Source organism: Pipistrellus kuhlii, unplaced genomic scaffold, assembly GCF_014108245.1.
Source record: "Pipistrellus kuhlii isolate mPipKuh1 unplaced genomic scaffold, mPipKuh1.p scaffold_m20_p_2, whole genome shotgun sequence".
In the NCBI taxonomy this organism is placed as follows: domain Eukaryota; kingdom Metazoa; phylum Chordata; class Mammalia; order Chiroptera; family Vespertilionidae; genus Pipistrellus; species Pipistrellus kuhlii.
In genome coordinates, this window is record NW_023425515.1 from 37,666,846 (window position 1) to 37,690,789 (window position 23,944).

At 45.4% G+C, this 23,944-nt stretch overlaps 2 protein-coding genes across 11 annotated transcripts in view; one reads left to right on the forward strand and one right to left on the reverse strand.

Annotated features, from left to right (window-relative positions):
- Positions 1–8,560, forward strand: part of VPS8 (VPS8 subunit of CORVET complex) — a 238,741-nt gene extending 230,181 nt beyond the window's left edge. For all 9 annotated transcript variants that reach the window (XM_036443983.2, XM_036443984.2, XM_045583756.1 and 6 more), the window contains one exon: positions 7,900–8,560. In XM_036443983.2, coding sequence (XP_036299876.1) covers positions 7,900–8,049 — 150 coding nt within the window. In that variant the 3' untranslated portion in view covers positions 8,050–8,560. The remainder of the gene's footprint in view (positions 1–7,899) is intronic.
- A 5,565-nt stretch (positions 8,561–14,125) lies between these two features.
- The window catches only part of CUNH3orf70 (chromosome unknown C3orf70 homolog), a 48,011-nt gene continuing 38,192 nt past the window's right edge, over positions 14,126–23,944 (reverse strand). Inside the window, exons 2-3 of one of the 2 annotated variants that reach the window (XM_045583760.1) lie at positions 18,747–18,915; positions 14,126–18,554 (exon numbers count right to left, since the gene is read on the reverse strand). In XM_045583760.1, coding sequence (XP_045439716.1) covers positions 18,359–18,554; positions 18,747–18,915 — 365 coding nt within the window. In that variant the 3' untranslated portion in view covers positions 14,126–18,358. Of the gene's footprint in view, positions 18,916–23,944 lie in introns of both variants that reach the window. The other variant, XM_036443995.2, reaches the window with a different exon arrangement.

Genomic DNA, 23,944 nt, shown 5'->3' on the forward strand with positions numbered 1-23,944 from the left:
TGGTTGCAATTGCTAATAGTGGCTTCACCAAGATAGAAGTGTAAGTGCAGGCAGCCTGGGCGCCTTCCATAAACCTCTCTCCAGATTTCTTCTATCTTGTGACTCCACCATCCTTAACATAAGGCTTATTATGGTTGCTCCAGCTCCACCAATTACATCTGCATCCTGGCCAGCAAGATGGAGGAAAAGGAGGAAGAACAAAAGCCCGGAGTTTAACCACAATTCCTATACGTTATATAAACCACTTACCCCTCATTGTCAGAACTTAGACACATGATCACACACCTAACTGCACTGCAGAGTGGGGAAATGCTCTTTATTACAAAAGGCCATGGGCTAAAACTCCTGGAATCCTATAACCACAGAAGAAGGTACAGACTTGGAGTTCTGCTAGCAGCTGTGCCATAACATCCGTCTGGGTGTTGCAGAAGCGCTTCAGTAATGTTCTCATTAACTTCCCCGCCTGTTCTTCCTTGCCTGGTGCTCCTCTCTGGTGGGTGCCTTCTCTCATCCAGGTCCGAGAGCAGGGCAGTACCCTGGGCTTACCTCTCCCATCCCAACCACTCGCTAGGGAGACCCTTTAGACGTCTTCTCTACATCTCCTGTGTATTTATCCCCTTTCCCTCCCAACTGTTGCTCACAGAAGCCACTGCAGACCTGCTGTCCCTTCATGCTGCTGCCTGAGTAAGTTTTCCAAGCCCTAATGTCATGTTACCCGCTCTTGCTTAACACACTTTCCTGGATTTCCATCACCTGAAGGTGGAGTCCAAACTCTATTGCCTCCTCCAGTGCCGAAGTCACACCTGATTCCAGCCGGGCCGATTTGTCCTGAGCTTGTACAGACAGCTCACGTGCTCTGTTGGTCTCCCTTCTCCCGCTCCGCATTCTTAGGCAAACACCTGCTGGGTTGCATGGATGCCAGAGAAAAAATGATGTTCCATTTTTGAGAGGTGGTGTGGGCAGAGGTTTTTGTTCTGGGAGATTTCAGGGGTCCCCTGAAGGCGGTCCAGCAGAGTTATTTATTACCTCTATCCCCTCCCAACCTCGTCCAAGCTCTGTCCCAGGAGTTGGGTTTCTGGCCTTCTGAGGGAGTTCTGCTGCTTCAAACTGGGCTCATCGGTTTCCAGATCACTAAATTACAGCAGTAGAACACAAAATATCTCTTTCCTGGGAAACAGAAATAGTTAACTTTCTACTCCACAGTGTCTGACTGTGAAAGAACTTGGAGTTTATCTGTTGCCTGCTCTGTTCTCAGCACTGTGTGTAAAGCTCTTGTGGAGAACTTCACAGACTGATGGGCAGCTGAGGGGCTTACAGAAGACAGGAAGTCACAAAGTGGAGCTTGAGCAGAACAAGGGATCTCTCTCTGTGGTGGCAGTGAAGTTCCTGGCAGGACTGCTTAAGCAAGCGTACCTCCTGCTTTCATTGGCCATCTAAGTAACTTGCAGTCAGAGCCAGTGTCCTGACCCAGGAGCTGGATTATTTTAGATAAATTGGCACTTTAAACTTAGGAGCCTTCAGATATCTCCCCAATTACCACATCTACTGGGGTTGAGTTATCAGTGAAAGTGATTGCCTGAGTGCAGAGAACGCTTTACCAGAGGCCCGGACACAGCTAGCAGAGTTTCTGGAAGGATATGTGAGCAGGACACAGGTGACCGACATCATCTCAGGGAAAGCAGACCACAGGCAGTTCAGCTGCCACAGGGACCCGAGTTTGAATCCCACACCAGCACTCACTGCTGGGTAACTCAGGGCAAGTTACTTACCCTCTCAGGGCCTTGGTATTTTACACCCAGAGGGCTGTTTTAGAAGATTAGAAATAACAGGCACGTGAGGCAGGTCCAAGATACCCTATTTCCTTGAAAATAAGACAGTGTCTTATATTAATTTTCCCCCCCAAAGTTGTGCTAGGTCTTATTTTCGGAGGATGCCTTATTTTCGGGGAAACACGGTAGCAGCACAGTGGACGCTGAGCTCACCCCCTCCCAAGAACACATTGATGTACACCTATATTTAGAGCAGTTCCTCCTGGGAGAATATGGGAACCAACTGAATAGCTTCTGTACAATAAAAAATAAAAAATAAAAAAAAATGGAGAGGGGGGGAGGGAAACCTCATAGAAAAGGTCAGGAGCTGAGAACAACCCAGGACCGGAGGAACAGTGAGGCCCACGTTTGGTTCCTGTGAACCTGGATGGCGGGCAGGAGCTCATCCAGGTTCTGTGGCCGAGCTGCGGGCACTCTGGCGAGTTCCAGCCGCCCCTCCTGGAGCTCCAGAGGAACAGGAGGGCGTGATTCCGCACACACAAGGGGTCCTTCACCGGAGGTCAATCAGGCAGGTCCAGCAGTGTGCTGCTTCATGCACCCACCTGGCTGTGCACACAAGGGGCTCCTCACCTGAAGAGGATGCAGAGCTAACAAATCATTGTGGCACCTGCCTCTAGGGCTCCTCTGGCTAGAGAAAGTGCACAGATAATGGGTCACTGCTGCATGCACACGTAGGGCCGTCCCGCCAAAGAAAGTGTGGGACCAGCAAAACTTTGAGGTAGCACACCCAGGGCTGCTGCACAGGGAGTGAGTTGGGTGTGCATGCACAGCCCTGCTGTGAACACAGACAATAAAGCAACAGCGCACGGTCCGCACACCTCAGAGTCCTGTCTGAACCAGGCAGCGCCACCCCGATTAGAAAGGCAAGGAAGCATGCACATACCAGTTGCCCCACCTCAAGCCCACTCCTCAGGCCAAGTGACACATAGGGTCTGGCACATGCCCGCCCTGATTACCAGCCTGCCAGGACTGTTCAACACAGGCACCAGACCACTCTTTCAAGACCGGGAGGGACAGTTACTCATTGCCACTCATAGGAACAAACACAAAAGTCAGTCAAAATGGAGAAAGAAGAATGTGTCCAACCGAAGGAACAAGAAGAAACTCCAGAGAAAAACCCTGAAGCAATGGAAATAAGTAATTTGCCTGATAAAGAATTCAAAGAATCTGTCATAGGGTGCTCAACAATCTTAAGAGTCCAATAGAGGAATTCAGAGAGCACTTCAACAAAAATATAGAAAATGTAAGTTTAAAAAAAATCAGATATGAAGTATAAAATAACTGAAATGAAGACTACATCAGAAGGAATCAACAGCAGATTAGTTAATACAGAACAGGTTAGTGGTCTGGAAGACAGAATAATAGAAATTACCCAATCAGAATAGCAATGTGAAAAAATGTTTTTTAAAATGAAGATAGTATAAGAGATCTCTGAGATAACATCAATCAACCTAACATTTGCATTATAGAGATTCCAGAAGGAGAAGAAAGAGAAAGGTAGAAAGAGCATTTGAATAATGTCTGAAAACTCTCCTAATCTGGGAAGGAAACAGGCAGCCAAACATAGGGTTCAAACTAGATGAACCAAAGAGACCCACACCAAGGCATATGGGATTAAAAGGGCAAGAGTTAAGGATGAAGATAATCTTAAAGGCAGCAAGAATGAAACATCAAGTAAGTGGAACCCCATAAGGCTATCAGCTAATTTCTCAGAAGCAACTTTAGAGGGCAGACCGGAGTGGTAGGACATATTTAAAGTGCTCCAAGAAAGGAATCTACAATCTAGAATACTACATCCAGCAGGGTTATCATTTAGAATTGAAGGAGTGAGTTTTCCAGAACTGTGAAAACTAAAGGAATTCACCACCACTAACCTAGCCTTACAAGAAATGTTAAAGAGTCTTCTTTATGCAGAAAAGAAAAGGTCATAGCCAAAAATAAGAAAATACAGGGAGAAATATCTCACTGAGAAAGACAAAAATACAATAATCACAGTGAATCAACCATTTTAAAAAGCTAATATGAAGGTTAAAAGACAATAGTAAAAAAATTAACAACTACAATAAAGAATCGGGATACACAAAACAAAAAGATATAAGACATGATGTACAAAGCAAAGGTGGAGGAGGGAGAAGTAATGTACTGCTTTTAGAATGCAACTGAACTCAAGTGCCGGTCAGCTTAAAATAGAGACTGCTAAAGATAGAGATACACGTGTACCTCATGGCAACCGTAAACCAAAGCATACAAAAAATGAAGAGAGAAGAACAGTGAAGAACAACAAAAACCACTAAAAATCAGTTAACAAACTGGCAGTTAGCACATACCTACCAGTAATCACTGTGAACGTAAATGGAGTGAATGCTCCAAACAAAAGACAGAAGGAGCTGAATGGATTGGGGGGGAGGAGGGATGACCTATGTACTAGTGTATGCTGCAAACATAGTAGTATTCTAGGTTGTAGATTTCTTTCTTTGGGCACTTTAGATTGAAAGATACACAGAAAGTGAAGGGTAGCAATACTTACATCAGACCAAATACACTTCGAGACAAAGGGGGACATTACATAATTTTAAAGGGGTTCAATATAAGATGGGGATATAACAATTGTAAATATCTATGTACCCAACTTAGGAATACCCACGTACATAAAGCAATTTTTAATAGACATAAAGGCAGAAGTTTACTACTACTACCCAAACAAAATTAATAAGGAAATAATGGCCTTAATGCCACATTGGACCAGTGCAACCTGACAGACATTTATAGAGCACTTTATCTAAATACAATAGGTTACACTTTTTTTTTTCAAGTGCACATTTTCCAGGATAGATCCCATAGTAGGCCACAAAACAAGTCTCAATAAATTCAAGATTGAAATTATATCAAGCATATTTTCTGGCCACAATGGCATGAAATTAGAAATCAACCTCAGGGAAAACACACACACACACACACACACACACACACACACACACAGATGCATGGAGATTAACAACATGCTTCTAAGCAACCAATGGATCGAAGAGGAAATCAAAAACTACCTTGAGACAAATGAAAACATAACCTTACAGCAAAAGCAGTTATAAGAGGAAAGTTTGTAGCTCTGCAGACCTACCTCAACATGAAGGAAAAATCTCAAATAAGCAATCTAACACTACCCCTAAAGAAACTAGAAAAGGGAACAAACAAAACCCAAAGTAAGTAGAAGGAAGGAAATAATAAAGATCAGTGTGGGAATAAATGGAGTAGAAAATAGAAGAACAATAGAAAATATTAATGAAATTAAAAGCTGGTTCTTGAAAGAATAAAATTGGCAAGCCTCAAACAAGACTCATCAAGCAAAAAAAGAGAATATAACATATCAAAACTGCAAGAGAAGTTAGAACTGGCACCATGAAAAACAAAGTCACTAAAGAACACTATGAACAATAATATGTCAACAAACTGAACAATATAGGAGAAATGAATTTCTAGAAACAAAACCTTCCAGAGTAAACCAGGAAGAAACAGAATCTGAACAGACCAGCGCTAGCAATGAATTTGAAGTAGTAATAAAAAACAAAAAACTCCCGACAAACAAAAGCACAGAACCAGACGGCTCCACAGGTGAAATCTACCAGACATTTAAAGACTTGGAACCTGTCCTTCTCAGATAATCAGAACATGAAAGGACATTTCTCCAGAGAAGACATACAGATGGCCATCAGACTTGCGAAAAGATGCTCAACATCACGAATCATCAGGGGAATGCAGAACAAAACAATGAGATACTACCTCACACCTATCAGAATGGCTTTCGTCAAAAAGTCAACTGTGGTGGTGTAAGGAGGTGGAGGAAAGAAACCCTTATGCACTGTTGGTGGAACTGCAAACTGGCCGCAATGGCATGAAATTAGAAATCAACTTCAGGGAAAACACATGCGCGCACACAAATGCATGGTGATTAAACAACAACAGTAAAATAGTACTAAAAATAGAAAAAACTAAAAATACAATAGAAATGCCAGCCAGAACGGGTTTGGCTCACTGGATAGAGCGTAGGACTGGGGACTGAAAGGTCCCAGGTTCAATTCTGGTCAACTTTGGTTGCAGACACATACCCAAGTAGAGGGTGTGCAGGAGGCAGCTGATCTATGTTTCTCATCGATGTTTCTAACTCTCTATCCTTCTCTCTTCCTCTCTGTAAAAAAAAAACAATAAAATATATATTTTTAAAAATAGAAGTACCATATGACCCAGCAATTCCACTTCTGAGTCATTTATCAGAAGAAAACAATACTAATTCAAAAAAATATTTGCATCTTTGTGTTCATTAAAGCATTATTTACAATAACCAGGATATGGAAGCAACCTAGATGTCTATAAATACATGAACAGATAATGAAGTGGTATATACAATAAAATATACACAATGGAATATTGGGCAATGAAAAAATGAACTCTTCTATTTGTGACAACATGAATGGACTCTAAAGCAGTGGTTGACAAACTCAGTCAACAGAGTCAAATATCAACAGTACAACGATTGAAATTTCTTTTGAGAGCCAAATTTTTTTTAACTTCTTCTAATGCCACTTCTTCAAAATAGACTTGCCCAGGCCATGGTATTTTGTGGAAGAGCCACACTCCAGGGGCCAAAGAGCCACATGTGGCTTGTGAGCCGCAGTTTGCTGACCATTGCTCTAGAGCACATGTGTCAAACACAAGGCCCGCGGGCCAAATCCGTCCCGCCAGGCCTTGCAATATGGCCCGCACCGCGCTGTCATCACTGCACTCCGCTGCGTTTCCATCACAATGACAGTTTATGACTGTTCAGTAAACCATTCGGCCCGCGATTTAGGCTGGATTTTAGATTTTGGCCCCTTCTCTGATTGAGTTCGACACCCCTACTCTAGAGTATTATGCTAAGTAAAGTAAGTTTGACAGAGAAAGACAAATACCTGATTTCACTTAGATGTGGAATCTTAAAAAAACAAACACATAAAAACAAAACAGACTCACAGAAACAAAGAAGGGATGGTTGCCAGAGGGGAGTGGAGGGGGCGGGGGGGGGGGGGGTAAAGGTGAAGGGAATGTAGTCAGTGACACTGTAATACTTAGTGATCACTTCGTAAGGTATAAAAATGTCAAATCACTATACACCCGAGACTAATATAATTAATATTGTATGCCAACTATATTTAAATTTAAAAACGTTTTTTAGAAGTGATACACATATCAAGGACCTCGCCTAGTGCCTGGCACCTGGAGGGCACTCACGCTGCCTGGGCTGTCAGAAGTCCCGCAGACTTCGGCGTGGGTCACTGTGGTGGCTCCCGCCACGCAGCTGCCCTCCAGGGCCAGGACCCATGCTCTGACCGGCCAGGCCATGAGGCTCCTGCTCTTGCAGAGGCCTCTGAGGCAAAGGGGGTGACCCCTGAGTGGCAGGGCCTGGTTTCCCAGTGGGCTGGCACTAACCTTTCCTCCTGCCACGCTGTCCTCGGAGGCCTTCCAGAACTGAGCCGCTGCTTCACACGGTGTCACTGTGGACACAGGGGCCTGGGAGCGGGCAGGGCTCTTAGAGGCGGCGGCGGCCTCTGAGTCTGCCCTGGCGACTTCACACGTGGGAGTGGGACATGGCAGCGGGGCATCCACTGAAGCTGCCCAGGCTACAGGAGAGAGCAGTCAGACCCAGTGATCGCAGGGCAGAGCCATTCCCCCTGAGGACTCACCAGGACGGAGCGCAGGGAGATGAGCAGCGAGGAGAACTCGGCTCGGGGTCAGGACCCGCTGGAGAGGACTCGGCACTGATGGTTATAATGTATAATCAGTTTTCCATTATCAGAGCATCACAGTCTGATGTATCTATGGGATGCACCCAGTCCACTCTTAGTAAAGGAGGGAATTGAGGTCCTAAAGATAACGTGAACCAGTGCACAGTCACATCTGTTTGTAGATGCAGAATTTGGATCCAAATTAGTATATTCTTCCCGCAGCGCAGCCCACCCCTCACGTACTCAGGATCCCCCGCACATCACTGCCCACACTCCCCGCCCACAGCGTGGCTGACGTGTCCGCTCCTTTGCAGCTGGCGCTCCTCACGGAACTCTCCCAGAGCCGCGGCAGCGAGAGCTACCGGCCCTTCAGCGGTTCCCAGAGCGGCCCTGCTTCCCACAGCATCTTCCAGAACGAGAACTTCCAGCTGCAGCTCATCCCCCCGCCTGTGACTGAGGACTGACGTCTCTCGGGGGCCTGCCCTGAAGTCCAGAGGTGACCCTGAGGCAACGAGGGCCCCCTCGGCTGGCTTTGCCCCGCTGCCACCCACACTCCTGAGCAGTGGGTCCGAGGTGGAGGCTCTCTCCATGCCCACCAGCGCATGGTGTCGCTGCAGCATCACTTCACCAGACTGGTCGATTCTCTTTTGCCTGGAATGTCACATAGCTCCATCCGGCTTTTGAGAAAATGTGCTTGGCCTGTTAGGGCAGTTCCCTGTCTCCCCAGAAGCCCTGAGAACAGGTAGAGCTCACGCAGAAGGCACTCGGGAGTCTGTGGTCATCTCCTCAGCCGGCGGGGAACCCAGAGGGACTTGGGCTCCTGCCACTATTGGGAGCGGGGAGGGCGGCCAGTGAGGGCCAGGCTGCAGCAAGGGCCTGCGGGCCGGGCATCTCCCTTTTGATGTGTTTATGTGAACGCCCATTTGAGTGTAAGGTTTTTCCCTTTCTCACAATAAATGCTCTGTGTTTAAGCTCTGCAGGCCTGCTGGCTGGCTGGCTGGCTCTCAGCCTGTCAAGCCATAAAGGGCACTTAGTACCACAATCCCATGTATTAAAGTCAAGGACCTTTATTGTGACACACCACCTTTATTCAAATCAGCGGCTCCCTCACCACTCATTCAGAGCAGCCACATGCTCCGGGGATGGGGACTGGCTGCCAGAGCAGCATTTGTACCTTTCTGGGCCCTGGGACTCCGCAGCCGCTGAACCAACAATGGCAGGAAGTCACCACACGCAGACTCTGTGCTCCCTCTTCGACGGATGGCTCAGGGAGGATCAGGCTCTCGGGGACTGGCCCACAGGAAGTAGATGGATAAACTAGACACAAATTTGCTGGCCTTTAACAGACAGTAGATCCTGCTTTGACCATATATTACTGTGATCCTGGATGGATAAGTCACTTCTCTAAGATTCGCTTTCTCATAGAGCTGTTTTGAGGACTAAGTGAAACAATGCATGCAAACACTTAGCAAATGCCCCTGAGATAGCTGTTATTATTCAGGCATACCTCATTTTACTGCACTTCCTCTTTATTGCACTTCACAGATTTTGTATTTTTTACAAATTAAAGGCAAAACCCTCCCCGTCTAAAAGATTACGACCTGCTCAATTGCAGTCCTCGATGTCCGTGCTCTGGAACCAAGCCCGCGGTCCCTCCAAGGTGTCCCTCCCCCGAAACCTGGCTGCACCTGTCGCTGCCGCCTCAGGATGGAGGTGTGCGGGGCCAACCTGGAGGAAGGGGCTGAGCATTCAGTGGCCACCACCTGGATGCTGGTTGCAGCTACACGAGATAGTCTCAACCCCATTTTACAGGTGAGAAAGCTGAGGCTCAGACATGGTAAGTTAACCGAGGTGACACACCAAGAAACAGCAGAGCAGGGGTCTGAACTCAAAACTGGCTCCAGAGCCAAGATGTTACCTCCCTAGATTATTGACAGAAGGCTTCTTGATGAACTTAAAATTAAGGCCAAAGGAGTTGGATATTCTCAAGGCAAACGTGGTGATTTTTCTTTATTCTGTAAAGAGCCAAAGCAGTTTACTAGTATCAGAGCCTCTGCTCAAATCAGGGCCGTCAACATCAACAAACTGCTCCTCCAGCCCGTCGACTTCATCAGATCCCAAGAGTTCTTTAGCTTGCCATTCCGTCACGGCACACTGAATACATTGCAGCAGCTTTGCAGGCAGGTCACGCCTGCCCAGGAAGACACTCGGCTGGATTCCAAGTGTTTTCCTGTCTCACCCAAGGGTGGGTGAGACACCAACATGACCAGTAAGTGCTGGGCCTGGAGATGAGCCCCGACCCCTGCCATCGGCAGCCCCGTCACTGCCCGTCCCCTCGCTCTAGTCTGCAGTCAGGGTCCCACTTCCAAGCAGATCCTTAGGGGCAAAGACTGATCTGGAAATATTTCTAGACTCAGCAACAGCAGCGGTTCTGCTGACAGCGCATGGAGCTTAGCGAGGGAGCAGGCGCTTTGGGCCTGTGCCAGCCCCACTGCTGAGCTCCAGCTGCTTTTCCAGGCCTCGTGCTGGCCCCTCGGCTGTGGCACGTGGTAAAAGGAAGGGTCTGGGGGAGGGAGGTTCCAGAGGCCTTCAGCTACCATTTTGAAAGGATAGGTACCTGGTCTGAATGTCCCTCTCCTACGGGGGGGGCGGGGAGATCCCCTGAAAGGAAATCTGGGCCCTGACAGGAGAGGGGAGTGGATGCTGGTGGTCAAACACAGCAGTGTCATCACAGCTTTGTCACCTGGTAAAGTCAGTGCCTGAATGGACAACCTTCTCCAGCCAAAGTACCCCCCCCCTCCCACACACACACACACACACTGCACTTGCCCTCCCTCCGGCCACCAGGAGCAGAGTGGCATCCAGTTCTGCACCAGAGGCAGATGGACTGGGGAAGGAGCCTGGGTTCCAGGCACAGCCCCACCACTGGCCACGTGTGAGCTGAGAAGTGCTGTTTGTGCTTCTGAGAAGAGTAGTAAAAGCGATCTGCTCTAAGTCAAGTCCAAGTGACATATGGGAAGATGCTTTACAAAGTAGCGTACGCCATCCGGAGCCTCCGGGGAAGGGGGGAGGTGTCTGTGGGAGAGGAAAGCCGACGAGCCCCATCAATGATGAATGCTCAGTGAATAAATAATTCAGAGGTTGGGGATGCTCTTAGGAGCCATATGCTCCTACTCGGCTCTGCCCCGTGAAAGTGCCTCTCGGAACAGATGCCTGTGACGTGCCCGGGGAGGCAGGGAGGGCTCCTGGGGCGGTGTCCTTGGCAGCCGGGTCACCTTCAGGGCCCCAGGGAGTCAGAGCCCAGCTGAGCGCCAGCGGGCAGCTCCTCTTCCCTGGGACGTCCTGGCCGTCTTTCTCCACCGGCCTCCTCCACACCCCAACGCCGTGACGCCTCCTCCATTACCTATGGACAGTGTGACTCACCTTATTCCCATAGGTGGGTGTCTTCCTGTCTGTCTCCTACGCTCCTGAGATCAGGATTGTGTTCTGTCCACTCCATGACCTCCAAAGCACAGTGTTTAGAATAGGGATCGCCACATTTTCTTTAAAATCATTATCTTTTTAAAGTAAACCTGATGAACAGAAATGTTCACAAACCATATGCATACCGCTGGATCAATTCACAAAGTGAACTCACATCACCAGCGCCTGCATCAAACAATAGAAAAGACCAGCACCCCACTGGTCCCCAAAAGTTCTCTGTTCATGCCCCATCCCCCGCCAAGTGAAACACCATCCTGACTTCTACCAGCAAAAACAGTTTCGCCGGGGCTGGTCTCCTTCTCTGGTGGATCTAGGTGTGCACGGGAGCCTGGGGGCCTCGGGTGTGGGGAGGGGAGAGACAGGTGAAGGGAGAGGCCTGGGCAGACAAGACGGTGTTTGCTGCACAGACTGGAGTTGAGGGCGTAACTGGCTGGGTTTGCCCTCAGTGGCAGTTTGGGGCTCTGGCTCAGCTACTTACCTGCCTTGTATGACTGACCTACCCGTCTTTACAGTTGAATTAGCTCCTGGTTGCTTCAGCTATAAGCTCACAGTATTATCCCATTCTGTCTCCAGTGTTGCTGAGTATGGCAGACAAGTTTTGGGCAAAGCTTAGGAAGTCCCCATTCAGACCTGTGGTGCTTCGCTGGCCCATGATGCTGTGTTCTGTCATCACCTTGCAGTAGCACTCTGGTCTCTTTCTTGGGCTAAGCCATCCGGGGTTTTGCAGGAGGTGACAGGCTGCGTGTCACATGGGGCTAACCTCTCCCGCCTGGGCCCAAGCTCTGAGATCTCCCATCTCCAAATCCACAGCAGAGCTTGGGGCTAGGGTCTGAGAAAGAGTGAGAAACAAATCCTCTCCTCTCTCCAACCCACGGGGCCAGCCTTTGCAGCCATGGCTGGAAGTCCGGAATGGGGCCACTCCTCAGAAGAGGCCGGTCAGTTCAGGACACACTCCCAGTCCAGCCTCTGCTCGGGCCTAGCAGGCACACGGGTGGCTGTGACGCTGCCCACACTGGCGGCTCTCAGTTTCCATCCCACACGCTCCACCTGCACCCACCGCTGAGGACTCACACGGCCAGCATAACTGACTGGGTTTGTTTCTGACTCTAAAAGTAATAACACCAACTCATTTTAGAAAATTAGGAAAAGTCAAAAAAGCAAACAGAAAAAAGGACTGTAAATGTCTAGGCATATTTACTTCGCCCTGTTTTTCACTTGTATTTCCACCAAACTCCCATAGCTGCCTGGCTCCTGAAGGACTCCATTGGGCCTCCAGCTGCCCCTCCTTGGACCGCCCGAGTCCCAAAGTCCTATCTGCCCACCGTTCTGTGTCAGCACAGAATGGGGGTGGCACTCCAAGGGTTAAAGGCATTACCGGTTCCCAGTGATCGAACTGTAACGAGGATGAGAGACTAAATTAAAGTTTATTGCAGAATCAAAGTGTGTGTAGTCAGCAATTGTAAGAGGCTACAATGAAATGCCTTCTAGAACTTGGCAATACAATTACGTGGAGTTAAATTAGTAGAATGCACACCCAGTCGATCAGGTTAGCTGTGTGCAGAAGTCGCTTTAAAAGGCACGTTATCTTTTGAGAGTGAAGAGCTAGCCCTGACTGCTAGCCAAGCTGGAATTGGACGGGGGGGGGGAGAGAAATAGTGGCCTAATCCAAGCACCGAGATATCTGCAGGAAAACGGTGTGTGAGGGGAGGGAGGAAGCAGGGGAGGGTATGGAGCACAGAAAAGGGAAGGAAAAAGCCTGGAGAGCCGCCAGCCTGGGGCAAGGTGTTGGCTGGGTCAGGGATGGAATGAGACACTTGCTGCTCTCCCAGCTCATCAAACTGCCACCTGACTCAGCCTCCCAAACCTGGAGGGGGGAAGGGAGGGAAGGGCGCTCCAAGAGTAGACCACACAGGCAAAGGGCCAAGGCAATGAGCTTTGGAGCCAAAGCGACTGGGTTCAAGCCCTGACTCCCTAGACACACAAGCGGTGCCACATGGAGCAAACATATTTGCTTCCTGAATCCTTTTCCTAGCTTGTGGAGTGGGGATGCAGCCATCTCCCTTGGGGGTTGCTGTGAGGGTTGCTCATAGCAGTAATGTAGGTGCTGAGCTATCTATGATAAAGCCTAAGCGACCATCGCAATGGAATGAATGGCTGAACAGGCTGGGTGGGTGACCAGGCTGGCAGGGGGGTTAGTGAGGGATGGCCAATGACTGAGCAGCAGGCTGCGTGGGGTGACCAAGCCCCACAGGGGGGCAGTTGGGGGCAACCAGGCTGGCAGGGCAGGGCAGTGAGGGGCGACCAGGCCAGTGGGAGTAGGAGGGGACAGTTAGGAGAGATCAGGCAGGCAGGCAGGCGAGCAATTAGGAACCAATAGTCCTGGATTGTGAGAGGGATGTCCCAGATTGGACAGGGTGCAGGCTGGGCTGCGGGGGGACAAATTTCGTGCACCGGGCCTCTAGTAATTATTAATACTAACAATGATGTTACTATCACTAACAAAAGGATATACTTAGCAATCTCAGTGAGGTTATGCAATAAAAGTCAACCCCAGAGTCGTCCTTTTCTGGGGTGCTGAGTGTAAAAGCTGAGCTCCTGGGTTTGCCAGCCTGAGGTTTGGGCTGTGAGCCCTGGTGACCAAGAGGCTGCCCCCAAGGACCTGGGGGTGAACTGCGTACATGGCACGTGTGAAATGGACACAAGGCGTGAGGCTTTGTGGGAAAGATGTCCTGCTTGTGGGAGAATGTGAGTGTCATCTGTATGAACCTAATGCAGCCAACAACCAAGTTCTTCCTGCAGAGGCTCTCAGCGACCCTGGCTGTGTGTTCGGGACAACATTTACCTGCGCCTCATGAAGCCTGGGAGACATTTAAATGGGATAATGATGTAAATTGCTTATTTCCTGGCACAACGTGAGCACGCAATAGAAACGTCTGATATTTCACAAAGGCGAGTTTTGTTTTGTTTAGTTCACTGTGGTGTTATTTAAAGCAGAACCTCTGGAAAGTGGGGGACAGAGGGAAAGAATATTCCAAACTCCAAAATATCAAACGTGTGTTGGTACAAAAAGAAGTTACATTTATTTTACAAGGTAGTTATTCTCCTAAAGTATTGTACATAAAGGAAAGTTGAGTTGTCTGTAAGAAAACAATATAATTTTAGGAAATTACAGAATGGTCAAACATTGTGCTTGAAACTTTAAAATAGAGAGATTTTAAAAAAATAGCACAGTAAGGGAATATTGTAAGGTATGAACAGCCTAAAAAAGTGTGTATGAACACAATGATATGCAAGCTCAATATTAAACCTCCAGTGACAATCTGCCTTCAGACCTGTTCGGAATACTCGGAGCGTGCTGCGTCCATCTGAATAGAAAAAGGGACCCAAAGCACTGATCGAAACATGGCCCTTTCCTATACCGTCAGCTGTCAATTACCCATAATAATGAAAGGAGCCGCGACATACAAGATTTTTAAAATTCCAAAATTAATTTTGAGATGTGTCCTTGTACTTATGCTTGGATGTGAGAAACGCTGACGTCCCTTGAAGCACAGGAGTGATAAAGTGAGAACTCCCACGCCCTTTCCCGTCCTCCTCGAGGGCAAGACACGAATCACATACTGCTTTCCAAAAAGCTTCAAATACAAGTGGTCCTTAATTTTGGTTCACAGCTCCTCTGGAAAGGGGACTAGGAAAGAAGGCTGATAAAACTGTGTTTCTCTCTTGCAGAAAGCCAAAATGTTTCAATAAAATTTTGCAAACAGGATGGAATAATCAAGAGCTGACTATAAAATATGCTTTTTTTTCTTGCCTCATGGTACTTATACTGCCAAGTATATCTGGATATTTTGACAGCTTTCTAAATTATTTGGTTGTATCCTTTTACCCAAATAAATAAATTTGCATAAAAAGGAGTTATGATCAATTCTAAAAGAACTGTGATGTTTCAAAAAGGCCAGGAAGTAGAGGTTAAGAAATAAAACCCCTCCCCGCAAGCAGAATCAAATCCAAAAGGTACTTCAGGACAACCTCATGGTTTGGTCCTGGTCTTAGTACTTACATTTTGTATAGTATTACCTTGAACTATAAGTTTTTCCTTTCCAGGAAAGCAACGTGTTTTGTTTTGTTTTTTTTCTTCAGGGTTTCCCTCAAAATCTCTTTTCAAAGCTTGAAAATTACAAGGAAAAAAAAAGTCTAGATTTGATGGTAAAGCTGTATTTGCTAATGTACCAACTAACTACAACCACTAGCATTTTAATTGCTTTGTCATTTCTCAGAAAGTTACGAGCATGTTTGAAAACTCTAAAATAAATCTTGGTGTGATAAGAAAGCTGTACTCCACAGAGCACTGATTTTTGTATTTTCCTCCAAACAGCTTTTACACCAACTTTCAAAAAGTGGGCATGGGGCCAGGTTTCTCTCTACACAAGCCCAGGAGAGCAGTGTCTCCATCTCCACACACAGCCCTCTGCTCCGGGTGAGCGCACAGCCGGTCCAGATTGCAAAGCGTCTCTCTCAATATACACGCAGTAACCAAAAGCTGAAACATGAGTTTCCAATGTCTATAATACACGTTGTGGCTAAGTATTTTCTAAAGTGACTGTAAATATGCTTATACAAAAGAGCAGTATAATATCAGGATTACAGATAAATTCTTTTATATAACACAGAACAGAACAGGCCTAGAATTCAAGTCGAAACTACACATTTTTATGTCCTTCTCAGTCGTTCTTGGAATGCAAGCAGAAACAATTCTGGTTCGATCCTATATGACTCTCCGGAGAATTACTAATATTAACAGTGCTAGGACAAAAGAAATCCGTGCTTGTGCTTGTTTAGAAAAGGTTCTTTTGAGATCCAGGGGCATCTTAATATTTAGAATCCAATGGAACATCTCCAATTCTATAAAACAGATAGTAGTAAGCGAAGCTTAGTGCCTTTTTAATTATAAAGAGATTGTGTAAATATTTAAAGTGATATCAACCATTATTAAATCCAAAATTTTCATTAAAATCGTGGCTACTCTGAATGGCAGTTCAAGAGTTTTAAAAGTTATAGATATAAAGCGCCCAATGCAGATCAGCCAGCCTCGGGAACGGCCCTGTGACCATGTATTTCCATGGCTGTAAAGACCTGGTGGTTGACTTCGATTAGTTTAATGGCCGGGAATGAGGAATGAGGGCTCAGAGCGGGGAACTGGTAGGAACCGTGCCAAGAAAGAAGACCCCTCATATGCATGCTGGGGAAGTCAATGAGCGAACCCACCGCAGTGGGGGGATGGGGGAGTCAGGGTGCTATGCTGCTGTTACCAACTTGAGTGCACAACTGCTGACGGCACAGCTGCTAAGCTCGCCTTCATCTGGCCACTCAGTCATGGAGGCACCATGAACCCCAGGAGGCTCAGCAGGTGCCTGTCCCTGAGCCACCCGGGCTGGGCTGGGCTGGCCAGGATGGGGGTGAGGGGGATAGCCTGTTCCTGGAGCTCCTCTCACTCGGTGAGTCCTTACGTTTCAGGAAGGGGGAACCTTATGCTGCATTCTCATCTAGCTTAGAGAGCTTCAGCTAACACTGCTCTTAAAGGAACCTGCACACTGTACACCCAGGGATGTTTGGGCACCTAAACCTAACGAGGGTTCTAGCCAATCACGTAGACTACACACACAGCTGGGAGAGCGGATTCTGCCTAAGGATTGTGAAGAAGCCACGTGGAGGCTTCGGGGAAGAGCACAACAGGCCTCTTCTTGTTTCCTAAGACACAGACTGACGTAGCGCAGAAGAGCGGAGCCACAATGCTGACAGAGCAGGAGGCAATGCCGCCAGGGCACTCCCGGATAGTGAGGACATCAGACAGAGTTTTCCATCTCCAACTTGGATAGATCTGGTTTCACTAGGCTGAATGTTAAATCTCCCAGAGAGAAGCTTTGGAGCAATGGCAGATAAGCAACTCGCACAAGAACAGCTGGTATAAATGGAGGTGGGAGGAGAATTCTGAAGAAAGCTAAATAAGAAAAAGTTATTCACTATTTTGCGTGAGAGAAAAGAGAACACGTACAACAGGCCATTAATATTACTGTAGTAAAGCCAATGAATATCACACAAAATATTTTCTCCTGACTTAGCAGTGAACTACTTCAACTGCGTTTGCATTTGCATAAAAACCCATGCATCATAATGAATTCTAACCGTTTCCCACCTAAGCCATTCTAATGCTTCATACAACCAAATGAAGCAGAACTCGTCAAACCTATTAGATTCATTCCTAATCCCTAAAGGACTGCTGTCTTTAGCATTTCCATGCTAACTAAAACTATTACTGATAGTTTCTTAAGACATCAGATGTGGCTGCTTCCTAAATATAAAACCTATAGAACTCCCTAAAAGTTTTTTCCCAGATTTGAAGAACAATTAAGAAAAGCAGGGAAATGTTGGGGAAACCCACCCGAGAGACCATCTCAAATGCTACAACACATTCCCCAGCTACAAGCCAAGTACATCTCTCCTTCCCCCGCGTTCCCAGAGAATTCTGGGTAATGTTACCTGCACGTGTTATCTCCACTATCGGACTGTGGTTCCCTTCGTGTGGGGAGTTGGGTCTTATTCCTTCTGCGTCCCCTCAGCACCCTGCAGAGTGTAGGCACTCAGCTAACGCTGGATTGAGCATGAAGTTGAAGATGTCATCTCCACTTAATGAAGGCCTAGCTCAGCCCCAGAGCATGGAGGGCTGTGCAGACCCTAATCATAGCGAGGGGCTGAACTGGCCTCCGGTGCCCTCCAGGAAGTTAAGCCAGGCACTGGCCCTGCCTATGCAAGTGGAGGGAGAGGAAAGGGACAGAATCGCATCTACCAGGACCCGGTCTTTTCCCCTCACGAGAGCAGATTCCCACACGGGACTTGCAGGGCAGTGGGGGTGCCTGCCGGCATGCCAAAAGGAATGCCAACAGTTTCTCCTGAAGAACCGGTGATTTAGAAAACACTGTCTCCTCCACTCCGGGTAGCTCTCGACCTGGTCCGTGATCCTCTGTGATCAGCCCATCATCGCTTACAAAGTTCCCGGTGAAATTAAGGCTGGGTCACCATTCGTGACACCAGATGCTACATAGAAAGTAAGTCCAGATACAAAAGGAAAGAGATACCTTAGTTATAAGACTAATTTAAGAGTTTAGCTAATCAGCAGACCACTGAACGGCTACAGTTGTTAGGGGCAGAAAATACCCACTGCACCGGCGAAAGGGTCCGTCCAACCAAAGTACAGAGCGCAGCCTGGACAGAGGACGCGGCCTCCTGCCCGGCTCACACGGTGGTTTCTATCGTCTCGATCACCTCCAGGTCCGACTGCGACGGGGAGAGGAGGGCGCAGTCGTCCGGCTCCCAGCTGCTCTCCGGACTGTAGTCTTCCTCTGAGCTCAGCTCTGCGCCTTCCTCCGTGTCCTCATCACACGATTCCACGTAGTGCGCCCCGACGGCATTGATCCCAGAGTCCTCAGAACTTGAGGGAGAAGAGCAGTGATCTATTTTTGGTGTGTTGCTCTCTTTTGAAATTAAGGCATCGTGTGCAGAGACCTCCTGAGGGCTCATTTTGTGGGAACGTGGTGCCGGCTGCTTCTGCACATAACACATCTTCCCATTAATACATCTAACCTGATAGCTGTCAATAAAGAGGTCTGAGATCATACAGTACCTTGGCGAATCAGGCGGGAGGGGAGGCTGGAAGACAGATGCAAATTTCAGAAAGTGTTCGGTGAGAGAGACTGAGATCTGAATGGTGTTCGTGGGCTCCCGGGGCTTCACAGGGATCTCGGTGCTGGGGAGCTGCTCCACGGGGGTCATAGGCTGATACACGTACTTGCCTGAGGGAACAAAAGGACAGCAGAAACCTAAGGTTACTACACAAACTGCAGTAATGCAGCCACGATGGCTTCTTCCCAAGGACTATGATCTTAAGTCATTCCACATTGTTATAATCAATTAAAAACAGACCATGATACACAGCATCATGGTATTTTCATCTAAAAAAACTCAGCACAGCCCTGACCGGTTTGGCTCAGTGGATAGAGCATCGGCCTGCAAACTTAAGGGTGCCAGGTTCAATTCCGGCAAAGGGCATGTATCTTGGTTGTGGGCATGTCCCCAGTGTGTGCGTGTGTGGGGGGGGGGGGGGGGGGGGGGGGATGAGGGATGCAAGGGGCAGCTGATTGATGTTTCTCTCTCATCAATGTTTCTAACTCTCTCTCCCTCTCCCTTCCTCTTTGTGAAAACTCAATAAAATATTTTTAATTAAAAAAAAAACAACACACTTTATACATCTTATATTTGAGTCCTTATAATGCCTCTGAAGTAGGTGGGTGGATATTATAATATTTACTTCATGGACAGCTTTAAATAATTTATTCTTCATATCAGATAGAATGAAGAATGTCCAAGACATTGTATAGTAGAAACACAAGTTGTAAAAAAGTATATACGATAAAATTAAAATCCCACTGTTATATTTAATAACTAGATGTTAACATATATATTTACAAACTGGGGAATATACACCAATTTGTTATCAGGATTACAGAAGACTCTGAAGTTAGGTTTCTGAGTTTTAATAAGAATATACATATATGCATACATACATACATACATACATATTTAAAAGTGAGGGCTTATAGGACTGTGCTGGCCACCCCAATGGCTGGGGTAAGGTGTAGGATGTGAAACGAACTCTTTCAAGACCAAAGCTCATCAGTGTCCTAAGTGGGAGATGTTCTCAAGGACACCAACTCCACTGGCAGTAGGACGGCCCATAATTGTGGCTACTCCCTCTGTCCAGAGCGTAGTGAACGGCTTTTCACTCTGTCTGTGGGGCTGTCCTGTGCACCCGTGGCCTCTCCCCTCTTCCTCGGTTCCAGGTGCATCACCCAAGAACTGCAGCTGCCAACTCACCGCAGCTTGGCAGCTCCAGCATTGAGTGTCTGCCTCCTTGTGGTCAGTGTGCATCATAGCTATTGGTTAGATGGTCAAATGGTCAGATGGTTGCTTAGGCTTTTATAAACTATATAGATATTGTTTGATTTGCTTATAAACACCTAAGTAATAAAATAAAACAAACTCATCAAGGATTTAGTTTTGTAAAGAGTTCAGAGGGGTTGGTACATTGCTCTGATCTCCAGCAATTTCGCCCCTCTGTTCACAATGATATAAAGCATCGCAAGATCCTAAATTAACAGAGAGATTCTATTATGTCCACTCTACTGTACTAAGAGGATAAAAAGGAACTAACACACTTCAACAATAGCAAGGAATGAAACAAAAGGGTTTCTGGACACCTAGTCAGGAAATTAAGTAACTGCTATACTCTGCTCTCTAAACAATCTTCTTAACTGAGAACTTGCTATATAATTTAAAGCAATAGATGTGTGAGAACTTTTAAAACTTAAATCTCTAAGTGGAAAAGATATTGAGATTCAGGGCTTAGAGAAGAGCAAAGCAGGGGTAGAGTAAAAGGAGGAACTAGATACAATATGATCCATCATTTCCACTTCTAGTAATAAGTCCAAAAAACTGAAGTGGGATCCAGAAAGATAAGAGTGCACCATGTTCACAGCAGCGTTATTCATAAAAACCAAAAGGTGGAAGCAACTCTCGTGTCCATGATGAATGGACAAACAAGATGTGGAATATACACACAATGAAATATTATTGAGCCTAAAAGCATAAGAGATCCATACTACAACACCGATGAACCTAGAGGACATTATGCTAAAAAGCCAGTCACAAATAGACAAATACTATATGATTCCACTTACAGAAGGCACTTAGAGTAATCAAACTCAGAGAATAGAACGGTGTTTGCCAGGGGCAGGGGGTAAGAAGAAAGTGGGAGTTCTTGATTAATGGGTATTGAGTTTCAGTTCTGGCGATGGATGGTGATCGTAGCACAATATGAATGTAGTTCATACATCTGAACTATACACCGAAAAATTATTATGATGGTAAATTTTGTTATGTGTATTTACCACAGTTTTTAAACTTAAAAAATTAATTAGCATAGTTTACTATATTAACAGACTGGAAGGAAAACTCCATATGCTCCAGAATACAACAGGTGAGGGGAAAGAGTTTATTCTTGTATTATTCTTTATTAATTACTATATTATTTTTATACAAACAACTATAAACCTACTTTTGCCCCACATTATATAAAGAATTCTTATAACTCAGTAACAAACAAACCCAATTTTTTAAAAAGGGTGTGTGTCTATACAAGGGCAACCTGAGGGATCCTGTAGTGATGGAAATGTTCTGTGACTTGACTGTGTCACTGTCAGTATCTTGGTTATGATACTCTACTATTATTTTGCAACTATAGTTGCCTTTGGATATTTTTCTGAAGAAAACAAAAACAATAACTCAAAAAAATGTATGCTCATTGTAGCATTATTTACAATAACCAGAATATGAAAACAACCTAGGTGCCCATCGATGAATGAATGAAGAAAATGTAATGAATGTACCCAATGGAATATTATTCAACCATAAAAAGAATGAACTATTGCCATCTGTGACATGGGTGGACTTGAGGCATTATGCTAAGTGAAATAATTCAGAGAGAGAAAGACAGATACCATATGATCTCACTTATATGTGGAATCTAAAACAACAACAACAAACTCATAGATACAGAAGAGAGATTGGTAATTGTTTGAGCTAGAGGGTGGGGCGTGGATGGAATGGGTGAAGGAAGTCAAAAGGCACAAACTCCCAGTTATAAAATAAGTAAGTCATGAAATGGAATGTACAGCATGGCAAATGTGGTTAATAATACTGTAATGCATATTTAAAAACTGCTAAGAGACTAACTCTTGAAAGTCCTCATCACAAGAAAAATTCTGAAACTATATGGAGACAAATGTTAACTAGACTTATTATGGTCATCATTCTGCAATACATATAAATGCCAGATCATTATATTGTACACCTCAAACTAATATAATGTGGTATATCACTTATATGCAATTAAAAAAACTGCATTTAAAAAAATAAAATATATAATTTAAAACAATAAGGAAAAAAACAGAAGTGACTTGTTCCTTTTTTGAGCATTTTATCCGAAGGTACATACTACTGATATAGCTCATTACAGATGATGTTAACTTTTAACAATGTTTAATGTGGTATATATGTCTAGGTATTTCCACTGTAAAGTTAGTGGAATAATTTCTCTTTGAAATTATTAAGTATCGCGTGAGGAGATATTTTAAAACTATGCAAATATCCTGCTTCTCATCAGACCTTCCCCATTAATTTCAGCACGCCTCGGTGGATCTGGTCTGCAGCCATCACTGCTCTGGTTTGTGCCAGGGATTTTTCACTTCCATCATTCCTTCTATATTTATCCATTAGAATTCTAGGTAAGCAAGAGCTATTCCTTCTCTCTCATGTATTTATTTATATGAACATAATTCGAGCTCACAGATATGTATTCTATCCTGTGAGCTGTAACCAGTTACATCACTTTCTGTGTGGCTCACACTGTCCCGGAGTTAGCCCTTGGGAGCTCCTTCCAGTTAACACATGTGTCCTTCAACATGCCCCCGTTCGTTTTTTTAAAACAACCTTACTTCCTGGCACCATAGATAGTACTGGCTTATCTTGTACTGCCCCTTCCCTCCAATACAGGAATCTGCCATTTCTCCAAGGATCCCTAGTTCCTTCTTAAGAACTTACACACATTCTTAAGCCTGTTCTCAAAAATATTCCTGTCAAGTAGAATCTTAGTTTGCTAATGATTCATTCAGTCACTTACAAAACTCATCCATAGGAAAATGAAGACTTGATCTCATTACAGTACTTACCATCCATTTAAAAAATAATGTAAATTTAAGGTAAACTTCACAAACCCATTAATTTATGTGGAATCTTTTAAAAAGGAGCTAAAATCATGTTCTCAGTAATGAAACAAATTACACAACACTGACTAAAGCCACAAAAACCATTTGTGTCCGGTAAGTGAAAACTGTACTTCATCCATCTTGTTTCTTTTCAGGGAACCTGGTTCAACACTCTCAGCTGTTTCTCAACTAAAGACCAGTCAAAACCACTAAGTAAGTAACTTGCACTGTTCTTTTAAATCCTGGTTCATAGTTTTTCTAACTGTTCTTCCCCTTTGGTGTTGTGAGACACTGAAAAAGATTTATGTTCTCATCCTAGTTCTTTGGTTAAAAAAAAAAAAAAAGGAACAGAAAAAGTTAATTACTTTCTCCAGCTCATTTAACAAGACAGGAGTCAGTTCTAGGACCCGGCCTTGTGGGGGCCTGTGTTTTTTCTTCACGAGGATACTCATTACTTATTTAATAAGGTTTGGATAATGTTCTTAATTTACAAGGACATTCTCTGCCATTAAGTTCTGCCATTAAGTACAGTGTAAATACACAGCAGATATACTTCCATGAAGGAGTTTCTTTCTTTTGGTTGTATAGCAGCTCAATGAGGAGAGAGAAAGAGCACAAATAAATACAGAAAATAATTTACATGCCCGGTTAAAGTTACTGTACGCACTTTGCTAAATTATTTACTTTTAGGGTCAGTTGTGCATTTTGATTCTTTAAAAAGACCACTTGGGGGGCAAATGAGCTTTTTGCTTTTAAGATAGTTTTATGACTGTTAAATGTGTGTCCTCCTGACACAGGAAGTACACTGCTGGCAGGGAATGCAAAGTGATTTTAAAATTAGCCTTATCAAAATATAATTATAAAAGTAAATCTACTGGAAATAAAAATGAGTGGCCTCAGGGAAACTGCATCACAGTTCAGTTCTTTGATTTTAGTGAATCACACAGTTTATTTTATTCCCAAGGGCATTCAATTATGTTAAAAGTTATGTTAAATATTC